Below are 15,111 nucleotides of genomic sequence, written 5' to 3' on the forward strand. Positions count from 1 at the left end.
TTTGGAAACCCAGGTGAGAAGGGAAAATGTGTCACAACATTCTGAGGAGAAGCCGTATTTCTTACAATGGTGAAAGGAAGGAAAGATGGCTCCACAATGGGGGGCTCGTGTCTGTTGTGAGAAGGAAGGAGAGTTTGGAGACGGGAGTGTGTGAAATTGACCAGTGAGAGCTCTGATGGCCTCTGCTGTCCTTCACTTGTTTGTTGGCAGTCATCAGAAGAATGGGGATTGGATAGTTCAGGATTGATTATGGGAATCGGGCATGATACAAAGCTCAGAGTGCAGATTATTGAGATCTTTTTGTTTTTGTCTTGAGGGCATGACCTTGTATAGCCCAGGCTGGCCTTTAACTTACTATGTAGCTAGGATGGCCTTGAACTTGATCCTTCTGCGCTCCACCTCCCAAGTACTAGAATTGCAGGGATGACTCAATTTTGTGAGATCTAATTTCAGTTTTCTTTTGCTAAGAAGTGAGATTGCTGGACCGTAGGGCAATTTTCTGAACTTTTTTGTTAGGAACCTTCATTCTGTTGCATGATGGCTATATCCGTTTACACTCCCACTAGCTGTGTACAAAGTGTGTCTAAGGCTTCTCTTCACATCTCTGATAGCACTTTTTTTTGGAAACAGGACCTTTCTTTGTGGCCTTAACTAGCCTTGGAACTCCCCATGTAGACCAGGTCTGCTTTAAACTCACAGAGATCTGCCTCCTGCATCTCCCTCCTGAACACTTGGAGTTAGGTTTGCCACCATGTTGGTCTTACTAATATTTTTTTGGTCTTTTGACTCTTTAAAGAATAACCACTGTGAGTGGTTTTGATTTTTCTCAGTGGTTAATGATACTGAGTTTCTTTGCTATAGCTGCAGGCTATTGTGAGCTGTTTTTTGCAAGATGTTTATTCAGATCTTTTATCTATTTTTGTAAGTAAGGTTATTATATTATGTGATCAATTTGTAGATGTTCCTTATAAATTTTGATTATTAACATTTTATTTTGTTTTGGTTTGGTTTTTGAGACAGGGTTTCTCTGTATAGTCCTGGCTGTCCTGGAACTAGCTTGGTAGGCCAGGCTGTCCTCGAACTTGTAGATTTGCCTGCCTTTGTCTCTGCCTCCCAAGTACTACTGGGATTAAAGACATGTTATACCATTGCTTGACAAATTATTTTTATCATTTTACATAAAGGTGTTTTGCCTGCATGTGTGTCTATTCACTGTAAGTGTGCCTGGAGCCCAAGAATGCTAGAATAGGCATTGGAATCTCTTGGAACTGGAGCTACGCACAGTTGTGAGCTGCTGTGGAGGTGTGGAAGCTGGAGCCTCATGCCCTCTGGGAGAGCAGCAAGTGCTTTTGACTGCTAAGCCATCTCCAGCACGGTTTTTTTTTTGTTTTTTTTGTTTTTTTTTTTTTTTGAGACAGGTGTCTCTCTATCCCTTACTGTCCTTGAACTGACTCTGTATACCAGGCTGGCCTCAAACTCAAAGATCTGTGTGCCTGTGCCTCCCAGGTGCTAGGATTAAGGTATGCACCATCATGCCAAGCTTAGTTAACTTCTTAGCTCATAGGTAGCATGTAAATATTGTCTCTCATTCTGTAGGTTGCTTTTTTCCTTCTGGTGTTTTTTTCTACTGTGTGTAGTTTTAGAGTTAATGCAGTCCACTTGTTTTCATCATTGGTGCCTTTGCTTTTGATATCATATAAAGAATCTCATAAGATCAAGACTGTGGGGCCATTCCAAATATTTTCTTACAGCTGATGCCTTGCAGTCAAATTCCGACTCCATTTTGGGTTTTGTATATGCTGTGACTTAAGAATGTAATTGCATTCTTGTAGATGTGGGTATCCAGCTTCCCAGCATCATTTTGTTTTCAGATACTGTCCCTGCCTTATTTCACAGTGTTGCCAAAAATAATTTCACTCACTATATATGTATGTGTTTATTTCTAGGCACTCTTTATTTCGGAACAGGCTTTTGTTTTGTTTTTATTTGCTTTTTTTTTAAAGCAGAACTGGGAACAAATATCTAAAACCACCTGTGGGGTGGAGGAAGAACTAACCTTTAACTTCTAACCCTAGGGTACAGCTACAAGAGGATTAGTAGACAACATCTCCAAGTCTCAGAACCTAGAAGTCAGTTGATAGCAAACAAAGCTTGGGGTGCAGGGAAGGAAGATTACATTATTGATTGGTTGACTGATTGTGAATAGCCTTTGGAGAAGACCCAGCGAGAGGCAAGGAAGGGAGCTGGCGGGAGAGAGTACAGAGATCTCTGGGTGTGGTGGTATTAGAGACTAGTGAGAAGAAAGGGGAGCATCCTGGAACATGCTTTTCCAGTTTGGGGAGCGGAGCTGCATTCGGATGCAGTCCACTTGTGTGGCACTCATCCCTTGGTGGCTCCACCTGAGTGAAATCTAGATACCATCCTGAGGCAGATGCCCCAGGAGTCCAAATAAAGTGACACAAGATGTCACAGAGAAAGTAGTTTAGTCTTTCTAGTCAGTTACAGAGTTAAGCTTCTTGCCTCAGGCCTTCTTACTGCTGTGCCAGTGTAAGGAGTGCATTTTCTCACCTACAAGAATAGGTTCCTTCCCTCATGTAAACTTTTGTAGCATCCATTATGACATTTACCTCTCGTAGAATTGATTTTGTTTATATGAACTCATTACTCTGTAATTCATTTTTCTGTCCCACCTGCCAGCACCCAAATAATGACACGGAGACTTCTTAATTATGAAAGTTATTATTAGGCTTGTTTCTAACTACCTCTTTTAACTTAAATTAGCCTATTTATATTAATCTACGTTCTGCCATGTGACTCGTGACTTTATCTTTCCTCCTGCATATCCTGCGTGGTCTGCATCTCCTGGCGTCTTTTTTTCCCTTCTTCCCACCCATACCTCCTGCTTTGCTATTGGCCATTCAGGTTTTTATTACACTAATCACAGCAATATACCATCACATAGTGTACAAATATCCCCACATAGTGTACAAATATCCCCACATTACTCACTTTTAAGTGACCTCTCTGAAGGGCAGAAAGTAAATTCATTCCATGGTCTCAGCTTCATCCTAGTGCCTGGTGCACAGTAAATACTTTTGAGTGAAAGATCTGAAAAAGTGGCATCCCGGAGTAATGATTCAGGCAGTGAGGGTAGTAGCATGAGCATGTGGTAAGGACCAGTGGCAGGTTTGACATGTTCTCTTTCTGCCAAAGATAGAGCTGGTGAAGACAAGGCAGGAGGCTGAATAATACTTTAAATTTCTTACTTTTGTGTAAATCCCCACCCCCACAGGTCAGTATCAAGATAATGAAAAGGAATTAGCTGCTCTCTTCCACCTGTGGTTAGAAACCAAAGACCAGACTTTCTGTAAGGTATGTCTGTCTCTTACTTTTTTATTACTTGGGTTTTCAGAGCCCCTAGGTTAGCAAAAATTGTCTAGCCCATTTACCTGGTAATGCTTTCCTTTTCTTCAGCAGGAAAATGAAGACAGCTCAGATGCCATGACACCTGTCCCTCGAGTGTGAGTATATTCTTGTGGGTGCGTAGTTCCCATGGAGCCATGACATAACATTACTGCTATGGATCTGCTGGCTTTTTTCGTGTGTTTGAGCTGTAGTGGACCTCAGGGACCCTAGAAGTTCACAGACTCACATGCCTCAATATGCTTGAGGAGGGCACATAGGCTTCTCAGTAAGAATGGCTTCTACTGCAGTAGTCTAAAGGCAGACGATCTGCCTTGTAGGTGGGATTTCCTGGTTTCCACTAATTCAAGCTCCTCATTTTCCTTGTAAAAAATCCATGAAGTTCAGTGACTTGCTAAAGATGGTGTCAGGACCCTGACTAGAGTTCAGATCCTTTGACTTGTAGTTCTGTGCTCTTCATGCTAAGTTATCTCATGTTCCTGATTCCTGCCTGTTCAGACTGTAGTTCAGAGACCCAGCCTTACTGTAGCCATACATGTTGTATACATACATACAGACAGGTACACACATGCATGCATTCACATAATGGGCGTTTAGAATTCAAGTTCTAGGTTCTTTGAAAGGCTGAAATACCACTCTTGTCATCAAACGTACTTAAGTGCTTTGTTCCTCCAAGAATAACATTTTTGTTATTAAATTCAGCTGCCTTTTCAGCAGTACTGAAAACAGTAGGTAAAGGTGCCATCCTCTTTCTTCTGTTTATTCCAAACACTTAAGGTTCCTAAGAATGGGGTAATGTGGGAAATGTCAGCAGGACTTATATGGAGGGTAGACTGAGCACGAGTTGAGTACATTTTCCCATGTAGCCAAGGGAATAGTTCTAGGTATTGAGAAAGGGCGAGAGGTCAGTGACCTTCCTTGCTATCAGAGATGATGTGGAATTCTTTATGTTCCAGAAGAACTGACTATGTGGTGCGGCCTAGCACAGGAGAGGAGAAACGGGTTTTTCAAGAGCAGGTAAGCTCTCTTTAGAAGCTTTATAGACAGAAGCACTGCGCCTGACTTTCCTTGATCGAAGCTCCTTGGTGTTCATGTCCTTCAGCTCTGATAGTCCATTGGTTGAGGCTGTTTTTTGGAGTAGAACTGATTTGGTAAAAAGGGAAAGAAATATTTTTTGACCTTCTTTTCTTCCAGATAGCAAAATGTGTTTTACCTCCTTGCCATTTCCTGAGTGATCAGCTATGAGGATTGTCTTTTCTCCACTGTGGTTGGGTCATAGTTCTTTGTGGGATTGCTTGTTTCCTCATTTAAACATCTCTTTTGATTCCTCTGTTTCAGGGGAGTATTAGAAACAACCCCACCAATTCTGACGTGGCAATTTTCGCCTTTTTCTCTTGGTAGGAGCGCTACAGGTATAGCCAACCCCATAAGGCATTCACCTTTCGCATGCATGGCTTTGAGTCTGTGGTGGGGCCAGTGAAGGGCGTGTTTGACAAGGAGACCTCCCTCAACAAGGCTCGTGAGCATTCGCTGCTGCGCTCTGACCGGCCTGCCTATGTCACCATTCTGTCTCTTGGTATGTGGTATGCATTTATTACTAGGGATTTCTTATTTGTACTCCAAAGCTTTCCTCAAGTTAAATCCGTATTTCCTGTACTAAACCTAACCCTTCCACACTCCATTCATTGATAGGACTGAGGACCAGTCTCATTAAGTCTTCAAATCTAAGAGATAACTGGATAGATTCTGCCCTGGTAGGTCGATGCCCGGCATTAGTGCCTCTTTCTGAAGTCATGTTCATCTTGATGAACTGTTCACAAACTAGTAGTTATATCAAGTATAGGACTTTGCTTCCTTAAAAAGGTGGGTGTTTTGTTTTTTGTTTTTTGTTTTTCCCATGAGAGAGGTGAGGCATGCCTGTAACCCCAGCCAGTACTTAGGATGCTAAGGCTAGAAGACTATTGTGAATTTGAAGGCTGCCTAGGCTACTTAGTGAGTTGAAGTCACATAGTCTTATTGTCTCAAAAAATAAGAGAAGAGGGTCTGGAGAGATGGTTCAGCCATTAAGAGCACTGACTGCTCTTCCAGAGGACCCAGGTTTAGCTCACAACTGTCTGTAATTCCAGTTCTAGAGGATCTGACATCCTCATACAGATATACATGCAGGCAAAACACCAAGGCATATAAGAATAAATCTTTTTTTTTTTTTTTTTTTTTTTTTTTTTGGTTTTATGAGACAGGGTTTCTCTGTATTGTTTTGGAGGCTGTCGGTGCAGCCTGGCCTCGAACTCACAGAGATCCGCCTGCCTCTGCCTCCCGAGTACTGGGATTAAAGGCGTGCGCCACCACCGCCCGGCTAAGAATAAATCTTTTAAAAAAATAAGAGAACAAAGAATTCTTTGTGTTATGAGTCCCTTTGGTAGTCTACTGAGACGCATGGACTCCTTCCCAGAATTAGAATTAGGCATAAATTCCTTTTGGGGTTGTGGGTTTTTTGTTTTGTTTGTTTTTTTAAGACAGGTTTCTCTATGTTTTCTTGGCTGCCCTAGAACTTGCTTTGTAGATGAGGCTGACCTCAAACTCAGATATCTCTCTGCCTCTGCTGGGATTAAAGGCGTGTGCTACCACAGCCCAGCTGCATTTAAATTCTTAAATTACTTGGAGTTACTGAAGAAGCCAATTATGTTTCAGTAATTGTTAAGCTGTTAAAACAAATTTAAATGCAAAACTATGTTTTTTAATGATATTGAATGGTAGGACCCAGTAGCAGGTATTTCAAATTTTTAACTTCCAATGGGAGTGAGTGTAAGTGATTTGGTGATTTGAATTGTTGCCTTCAACACCTGTAACATATAAAATTATTTGATTTTTATTGTAACAGCACAGTAATATCAGTGTGTGATTTATAATGTTCATTGATAATTGAAGAAGTGCCAAATTACTTTTTTTTTTAAACTAAGTTTATAGAACCACTGACTCTTAATTCATTTTATTTTGGCCTAACGCACCCCTTACTCTCTCTTCAACACCTCCCTGATCCCTTACCTCAGATGCCCTCCCAACTTTGTTTTCACTAAAAATGTATACTATGTGTGTGTGCTTGTATCTGGCTGAGTTCAGTTAATGTCTTCTGCATGCATGAATGTGTGGTGTGGGTGTAGGACTGACTGTACTGTATCTGGGTTACCTACCCCTCCCCCAAAGAAAACTATCTCCACTGACTGCCTGTAGCTTTGTAACTGGAAGTGCCCTTGTAAACCCCTCCCATCCATTATGCTGGAATAGTGACTAGGTAGATCTTAGGCAGGTCTTGTGTAGTGACCATAGTTTTTGAGAGTTCATGAGCACAACTCCCTCTCATGTCCAGAAGGTGCTGTTTCCTAGAAACCTGCTGTAATCTCTGTCTCTTAAAGTCTTTCTACCTGCTCGTCCATGAGCATGAGATTCCCTGAGTCTGTGGGGAGGGAGTGTGACATAGATGTCCTATTGGGGATGTATCCGTGGACCTATTTTTGCTTGTAGGTGTGTTGAAAGTGTAGGAAGTTCAGTATAGCATTTATAGCCACTAGAGGGCAGTGTGCCCTGGCCAGTCCGATGAGGCTCCTAACCATGATTCTAGGGAGCTCAACCACCACCAGAACAGGTCAGGAAATGTTGTGCTCATTGGAAGCTTTGCTTGACTCCTGGATTTTGCATTTTCTGATGTCAGTTCGGGATGCTGCAGCTCGGCTGCCTAATGGGGAAGGCACTCGAGCAGAGATCTGTGAACTGCTCAAGGACTCTCAGTTTCTTGCTCCAGATGTCACCGGCACTCAGGTGAGTTAGAGAAATAGCCTGTTTTGGCTTCATTTCCGAATGTGTTTGAGAAAAGCTATTAGGAAATGGAAGTTACACTTTTTTTTATTGTGCTACTGAGGGTCTCACATACATCAGGAGCATATTTTACCACTTGAAGTATATATGCATCCCCTAACATAAAATCTTTTTAAAAAAATAAACGGATAAATCAGGTGTGTTGTTGTAGGTCTAATCCCAGCACCTGGGAGGCAGAGGTAGGTGGATATCTGAGTTTGAGGCCAGCCTGGTATGCAGCCAGAGTTACAGAGAGAAGCTTTGTCCCAACAAACAAAAACATAAAACAACAACAACAACAAAACCAAATCAAATGAATAAGAACTAGCTAGGCATGATTCACATACCCATAATACCAGCTACCTTTGGAGGCTGAAGTAGGATGATTTCAAATTTGAAGACTGGACAACATACTAAGACTCCTGCCTCAAAATTACAACTATGGGCCAGTGAGATAGTTCAGCGTGTACAGAGATGATCTAAGTTCCATACCTGGAGTCTACATAATGACTCTGGATGAGGTGACAAATCTGTAATCCCAGCACTGCTAAAGTAGGAATGGAGGCAGGCAAGAGGGAGTCACCTCCAATCTTGACTAGCCAGCCTAGAATACACAGAGTGGCAGAAACTTCAAGAGAGCCTCCTCAACAGGCAGCCCTGAAAGTTGTCTTCTGACCTCTACACATGGACCATGCATGTATGGCTGTCCTCACACTGTACACATAAGAACAGTAAAATAAACCCTTAAAACACTATGACCCCACGAGTAGAGAAATGGCCTGGTGGTTAAGAACGTTCATCCAGAAGACGCAGGATTGATTCCTGATGTCCACATGATAATTTATGGCTGTCTTTCTGTCTTTTTTTTTTTTTTTTTGATTTTTTAAAAGTTTTTATTTGTGTGTTTTTACTTATTTAAGAGGCATTGGACTCTTGGAGCTAGATTTAACACTGGTTGAGTCACCTAATAGGGGTGCTATGAACAGTGCTCTTAACTGTTAAGCCATCTCTCCAGCCCTCCAACATAAAGGAAAGGTTTCTCCAGTTAGTTCACATTCACACTATGCGTACAGTGAAGATGGGTTAGTGTCTTGGCTGTACATCACTCATCAAAGCGGAAGGACAAAGCTAGGCTGGGATCCAGTCTGTTATTCTCTGTGACTTTACGTCTACTGGTTTTTCCTGGGAGCCCAAATAACCTGTGCTGTCTTGGTTGGACTTGTCCTTTTGCTCTGTTCTTAGGTGAACACTGTAGTGAGTGGAGCACTCGATCGACTGCATTATGAAAAAGACCCTTGTGTAAAATATGACATTGGACGAAAGCTGTGGATCTACCTGCATCGAGACCGCAGTGAGGAAGAATTTGGTATGTGAGGCCTTCAGTGTGCTGACTGTCCCAGATTTATTACTCTGTTAGCATTCAGTTACAAAGGCACAATCCAGTCCACCAACAAGGTCTTGGGTTGTCTTACTTTGTTTTTGAGACAGGATCTCGTTTTGTAGCCAGGTTGACAGGGAACTTGCTACTTGGGGAAGCTGTCTTTGAATTTGAAAAGATTCTGCCTTTGTCTCCCCAATTCTGGGCTCATAGTTGTGCATAGTTGAGTCCAGCTTTTTGTTTTGTTTGGTTTGCTTTCAGACAGAGTCTAGCCTATGTAACAGGAACTTAATTGTTTTCCTGCCTTAGGCTCCTGAGAAATGGGATTACAATTTTTGCTTGGAGACTCCTTGTTTTTTTAAAGAAAGACCTTCTCATTTAGCAGGCTAAGGTCACATTTCCTAAACTGTATGAATGACATCTTGTTTATAGAGCGGATTCACCAAGCTCAAGCAGCAGCCGCTAAAGCCAGAAAAGCTCTTCAGCAGAAACCCAAGCCGCCGCCCAAGGTGGTAAGTCACCCCATGGGGCGTTTACCTCAGAGCTTCTCAAATGGGGCAGACCAGCATAGACATTCAGCTTTCACCTGACCCAGTGAATGGATGCCTGAGGTAGATCCCTTTTTCTTTTCTAGAAGTCCAGTAATAAGGAGAGCTCCATGAAGGGCCTTAGTGGTCCTTCTGAGCAAAGCCAGATGAGTCTCAGTGACTCCAGCATGCCACCTACCCCAGTTACGCCTGTAACCCCCACCACACCAGCATTGCCCACCACCCCCATCTCTCCTCCACCTGTGTCAGCAGTGAACAAAAGTGGCTCTACCACTGTCTCTGAGCCAGCTAAGTCAAGTTCAGGGTAAGCGCCTGTGTTTCTTCTGTTGGTCTTTCCCTGCAGAGTCTTTGTATTCACGTCCTGAGTTTTTGTGGGTTTTTATCTTTCCCCTTGATTTTTCACATAGTGTTCTTCTGGTGTCCTCACCAACAATGCCGCAGCTGGGGACGATGCTTTCCCCAGCTTCCATCCAGACTCCACCCAGTTCTCAGGCCACTGCTCGGGTTGTGAGCCACTCCAGCTCAGCCGGACTGCCCCAGGTTCGGGTGGTAACCCAGCCCAGTCTTCCTGCTGTTTCCCAGCAGTCAGTAGGGCCAACACAAACATTACCACAGATGCCAGCAGGACCACAGATCCGTGTACCAGTCACTGCTACACAAACCAAAGTAGTACCCCAGGTAAGCGGATGCTGCATGTCAGGATACAGGGACTATGTAGACCCAGAAGTGGGAGAGTTAGTGACTCAAGCAAGTAGAGCTTGAGGAAGACCTGGAAGTCATATGCTGTTGGTACTGATGATGAAACTCATTGAAACAACTCCTTTCATGCTCAAAGCTTCAAGAGAAGTGTTCAGAGCTGGAAAAGTACTTTTAGGTAGTCTGTTTTGCATGTCGTAAACACGATCTTCATTCTCATATCAAGGCCCTGTAGAAAGGGAATGTGTGGAATGAAATGTCAAAGCTTGTGCTTCTGAATTTCCATTGTGTCTTAGCCATGCCACTAATCACTTGTTTGACCCTAGAAAGATTCACATTTTTTGTCTCATTTTCTTTCCTATATGTAAAATGGAAGAATCACAGTTGTCTTCAGTATATAGAAGTGAAGTAAGATGTTAAATGTAAAGCGTTGTAAACATTATACAAATATAGGAAATGCAGTGTATATTCCAGGGCATGGTAAGCCTCAGACTGATAGCAAGGCTTCTTTCAGAGTGCTTTCTGAGGGGAGTTGTGGAGGGTCCTTGCTCGCCTGGCTGGTCCCATTTTGGTGTCTCATTTCATCTCTTGACTTCACATTCTTGAACCAGGCAGTTGTGGCAACTGTTCCAGTCAAGGGGCAAACTGCAGCGGCCTCTGTGCAGCGGCCTGGACCTGGACAGACAGGGCTTACAGTGACAAATCTCCCTGCTGCAGTCAGCCCAGTGAGCAAGCCAGCCATGAGTTCCCCTGGGAACTCTGCTCCAAGTGCCTCCACGACAGCCGTCATCCAGAATGTCACAGGACAGAACATCATCAAGCAGGTATGTGAACCTGAGTGGTACCCTGGAGCTAAAGCTGTGGGCTGATGCTGTGGGCTGATGCTGTGGGCTGACTCTGAACAGCCTGGTGCCTGTGAAGAAGGCTTTGTCGTCAGGTGAGTGCCCCCCACACAAAGGCAACTTTTATCCTGATCTCTTTGTGTGTGTTTCAATGTTTTGTAGCTAGGGTTTGGATTTATGTTGCAGTTTCCCTGGGTTTATGCAGTTAGTTCCCATGGCATATTTACAAGATTTTACTTTGTCACATGTAAAGGTGGAATATACATATGTTTTTTCTTGGCCATGAATACACAGGTGTGATCTTTGCATTTTAAAAGTCGTGAAGCCAATTGATGCCTGGTATTAGAGCAATGCCCTCTGTCTGTTTCATCCCACTGTGTGGTTTATAGACATGAGCCAGTCTGTCGGGGCACTTAGGTGTATTGTTACACAGTTTTGTAGATGAAAAAATAGAGCACACAATGACAAAGTAACATTTTTATTCAGTATTTATGTATTGTGTTTGGGGGATTTAGGTAAGTATTAAACAGACTAACCCCCTTTGTGGAGCTCATATGTCATCGGAGTGGCAAACAAATAACTCGGTCAGTGTCAGATAGTAAGAAACACTGTGGTGGGGGGAGCTCTTGGACCCCAGACCGACAGCTGGGAGGCCAGCATGGGACTGATCCAGACCTCCTGAATGTGAGAGTCAGTGAGGAGGCCTGGGCTACCTATGGGGCCCTGGGCAGTGGATCAGTGTTTATCCCTGGCATACAAACAGACATCATGTGTCCATAACACAAAGAGGGATGCTCTCTCTGCCTGGACTCTTAGCGAAGTGCCTGGACCCTGCCCTGAGTGAAATGACAGACTCTGGAATCCCCTATGTGGAAGGAAGTAGTGATAGGGTAGGATGGTGGGGGGGTGCGGGAGGAGGGAAGGGAAAGGGAACTGGGATTGACATGTAAAACAAGCTATTTAAAGTTAAAATAAAAAAAAAAAGAAACACTGGTGATTTGAGTAAAGGTGGAAGAAGGAATATCATGATAATGGGGAGTGGCTTTTCTGAAGAAATGACATTTGAAGGAGATTAATGAAGTTGCTGTGCCATGTAGTAGTGACCTGGAGATAAAGTATTGTATGTGTAGACCTGTAAATTGAGAAACTTAGACCGGGAATACTTTTGAGGAGTGACAGGTAAACCATTGTGTCTGTAGCTCAGTGCACAAGCAGTGCATTTGGAGAGGTTGACAGTGCATTTGTTGTGCTTTGATTCTGACTTAAATGTGATGGTGAACCACAGTTAATCCCTAGCTATTCGATACAATGCACTTGGGATGAGAATGAAAGCAGGGAGACGGTAGAGCAGCAGTGGCAGCTGAGGTGAGGGACGGAGAGCACCCGTTAGCCGTATGGTAAGAAGGGAATGTAGCTTGTGCGGCTTGCTGGGAGCTTGAATGTGAGTCTAAAAGAAGTGTTCCTGTGGGCTCTGGATAGAATGGTTAGGTATAGTGGTAGGATTTCCTAAAAGGGAATACAGTTGGAGCGTGGAGAATGTAGGACACAGAGTTAGTGTATCCCAGAAGATTGGACAGCAACCTGTGTGAGGTATGGTAAAAAGTATGGATGAGACTCACTCACAGTGTGTAGCTATTGAACAGATGTGACTGGGACCAGGATGTGTGTTGTTAAAGAGAATGTCAGGTGAGGAAGCAGGAATAAGTAAATACAAGTAATTTAACAAGAAGAAATTTTGCTTCTGAAAACATTATAGAATTTGGACTTGAGTGTTGTGTGCAGATGAAGCAGTCAGATTGGATGTTTTGTTTTTGTTCTTTTCGATGGCCAGTGTCTTTTTCTTTCCTTCCTTCCTTCCTTCCTTCCTTCCTTCCTTCCTTCCTTCCTTCCTTCCTTCCTTTCTTTCTTCCTTTCTTTCTTTCTATGGTAGTGATCCAGTATAAGAGTATAAGAGCCACCAAGAGGAAGGCGTTGAGTAGACCAGATTACTTGTTAGGTACTGGGAAGGTGGTAGTGATGAATGCAGGGGTCTGACTCCAGAGCCCCTTTTGGAGCTAGTGCACCACACTGTTGCTCAAAATAGGTGGGCTAACTGTAAATAGATGGATTTGAGATACTGGAGGGTGGCGTGGGCATGGAGATGATCGGGTGTGTACTGATGTGTAGGATGGCATTGTAAATAATGTTTTTAGGTTAAAATAGAAAATTTTTTGCACCGAGTGGTGGTGGTGTGTCACACCTTTAATTCTAGCATTCAGAAGGGAGAGGCAGGTAGATCTCTCTGAGTTCAAGGCCAGCCTGGTCTACAAAGTGAATTCCAGGACAGTTGGGGATACACAGAGAAATCCTGTCTCAAAAAACAAAAAATGAAAAACACAACCCCCAAAAGCCTTTGCTAAGTAAGTTATACACACAAACATGTATGTGCGTGCGTGTGTGCATGTGTGTTCAATAAAATAATATATCTTGGTTTACTTTAAAATATTCCGGTTCTTTTGGGATAGGACTGGTAGGTGTAGCTCAGTGGTGAGGCCTTGGATTTCCTTTCTAGCGTGTCTCACACCCAGCTTCTCCTTACTGTTGGTAAGTCTCCCAGAACTCCAGCTCAGTCTCTCTCATTCCTTCCTAAAACCAGGAAAGAATAGATACGTTTGAAGCAGGGTAAAGGGTATATGGCTTGTTACAGTCTTCTTTACTTTTGCTTGTGTTTACCATTTTCAGAATAAAAAGTTAGATACGTGAAGTCTATGCCTATGAGAAGAGGTTTACCTAATCCATGACACCAGCTTAGCACTGTGACTTGTTTCATTGGCACTGTATTTCCCCATCCAGGTGTCAATCACTGGGCAGCTTGGTGTGAAGCCGCAGACAGGCAACAGCATTCCACTCACAGCCACTAACTTCCGCATCCAGGGTAAGGATGTACTGCGCCTGCCACCCTCTTCCATCACCACAGATGCCAAGGGCCAGACGGTTTTGAGAATCACTCCGGACATGATGGCCACATTGGCCAAGTCTCAGGTTACCACCGTCAAATTGACTCAGGACCTATTTGGAACAGGAAGTGGCACTGCAGGCAAAGGCATCTCTGCTACCTTACATGTCACCTCCAACCCAGTCCACGCAGCTGACAGCCCTGCCAAGGCCCCTTCAGCCAGTGTTCCTTCATCCGCTCCAGCAGGCACTACCGTGGTCAAAGTAACTCCTGATCTGAAGCCAACAGAAACCTCCAATTCAGCTTTTCGCTTGATGCCAGCTCTTGGTGTGAGTGTGGCAGATCAGAAGGGAAAGAACACAGTGGCCTCTTCAGAAGCAAAACCCGCTGCCACAATCCGCATCGTGCAGGGTCTGGGAGTGATGCCTCCTAAAGCAGGCCAGACCATTACTGTTGCAGCACATGCAAAGCAAGGAGCCTCTGTTGCTGGTGGGTCTGGAACTGTCCATTCTTCAACGGTTTCCTTGCCCAGTATAAATGCCACTGTGTCTAAGACTGTGGCTGTGGCCTCTGGGGCAACAAGCACCCCCATCAGCATCGGGACTGGAGCCCCCACTGTGAGACAGGTCCCTGTTAACACTACAGTTGTGTCTACATCCCAGTCTGTGAGTAATGGTGATGGTAAAGACTAACCCTCTGCTCAGGAAACCATTTTCTGGAAGGACATGGGTGTGGTGGGGTTTCTGTCGCTTCGATGAAGCACCATGACCAGACGCAGGTGGGGAAGAAAGGCTTTATTCAAAAGGCTTGCACTTCCACATCGCCGTTCATCACTGAAGGAAGCCAGGGCAGGGACTCAAAACAGGTCAGGAACGCGAGGCAGGAGCGGAGGCAGAGGCCATACAGGGGAGCTGCTTACTGACTTGCTCACTGCTTTCTTATAGAACCTAGGACCAGTAGCCTGGGATGGCATTGCCCAAAATGGGTTGGGGCTTCCTCCATCAATAATATCCTACACCTGGATCTTTGGAGGCATTTTTCTCAATTGAGGTTCCCCCTTTCCGATGACCCTAGCTTGTATCAAGTTGTCATAAAACTAGCCAGTCATAGGATTTTGCTACATATCTCAAATTGGCTTGGAATTTGTTAGGCGCCTATGCTGGTCTTGACTCTCATCATCATTCATTGATGTACCTCTCTCAGTCCATCAAGTGTTGGGATTGCAGGTGTGTACTGCCAAGGCCAGCCTAGGGAAGTTCTTCAGGTTCAGCCTTTGTCCCTTAGGAGATGAGAACTAGGAAACTTGTCTGTCAATATCACTCCACTTGACATAGATTTGGGTGGTTTGCTATTGGAATGCAAGTTAGAAAAATGTAGTGTATATACACATACATATATACTTAAATTTAAAGAATAATATTAGTGGTGCAGGGTAAA

The 15,111-nt window shown here is 43.9% G+C and overlaps 1 protein-coding gene across 8 annotated transcripts in view; it reads left to right on the plus strand.

Annotated features, from left to right (window-relative positions):
• The window catches only part of Nfrkb (nuclear factor related to kappaB binding protein), a 35,271-nt gene that overhangs the window by 14,080 nt on the left and 6,080 nt on the right, over positions 1–15,111 (plus strand). For 4 of the 8 annotated variants that reach the window (XM_005084440.4, XM_005084441.4, XM_021235533.2 and 1 more), the window contains exons 13-23: positions 3,293–3,372; positions 3,475–3,521; positions 4,380–4,440; positions 4,825–4,999; positions 7,133–7,239; positions 8,518–8,641; positions 9,086–9,165; positions 9,288–9,505; positions 9,609–9,879; positions 10,509–10,721; positions 13,572–14,339. In XM_005084440.4, coding sequence (XP_005084497.1) covers positions 3,293–3,372; positions 3,475–3,521; positions 4,380–4,440; positions 4,825–4,999; positions 7,133–7,239; positions 8,518–8,641; positions 9,086–9,165; positions 9,288–9,505; positions 9,609–9,879; positions 10,509–10,721; positions 13,572–14,339 — 2,144 coding nt within the window. The remainder of the gene's footprint in view (positions 1–3,292; positions 3,373–3,474; positions 3,522–4,379; positions 4,441–4,824; positions 5,000–7,132; positions 7,240–8,517; positions 8,642–9,085; positions 9,166–9,287; positions 9,506–9,608; positions 9,880–10,508; positions 10,722–13,571; positions 14,340–15,111) is intronic. The other 4 variants (XM_013123929.3, XM_005084442.4, XM_013123930.3 and 1 more) reach the window with 3 other exon arrangements.

This window comes from Mesocricetus auratus, unplaced genomic scaffold (genome assembly GCF_017639785.1).
Source record: "Mesocricetus auratus isolate SY011 unplaced genomic scaffold, BCM_Maur_2.0 Super-Scaffold_100022, whole genome shotgun sequence".
Classification (NCBI taxonomy): domain Eukaryota; kingdom Metazoa; phylum Chordata; class Mammalia; order Rodentia; family Cricetidae; genus Mesocricetus; species Mesocricetus auratus.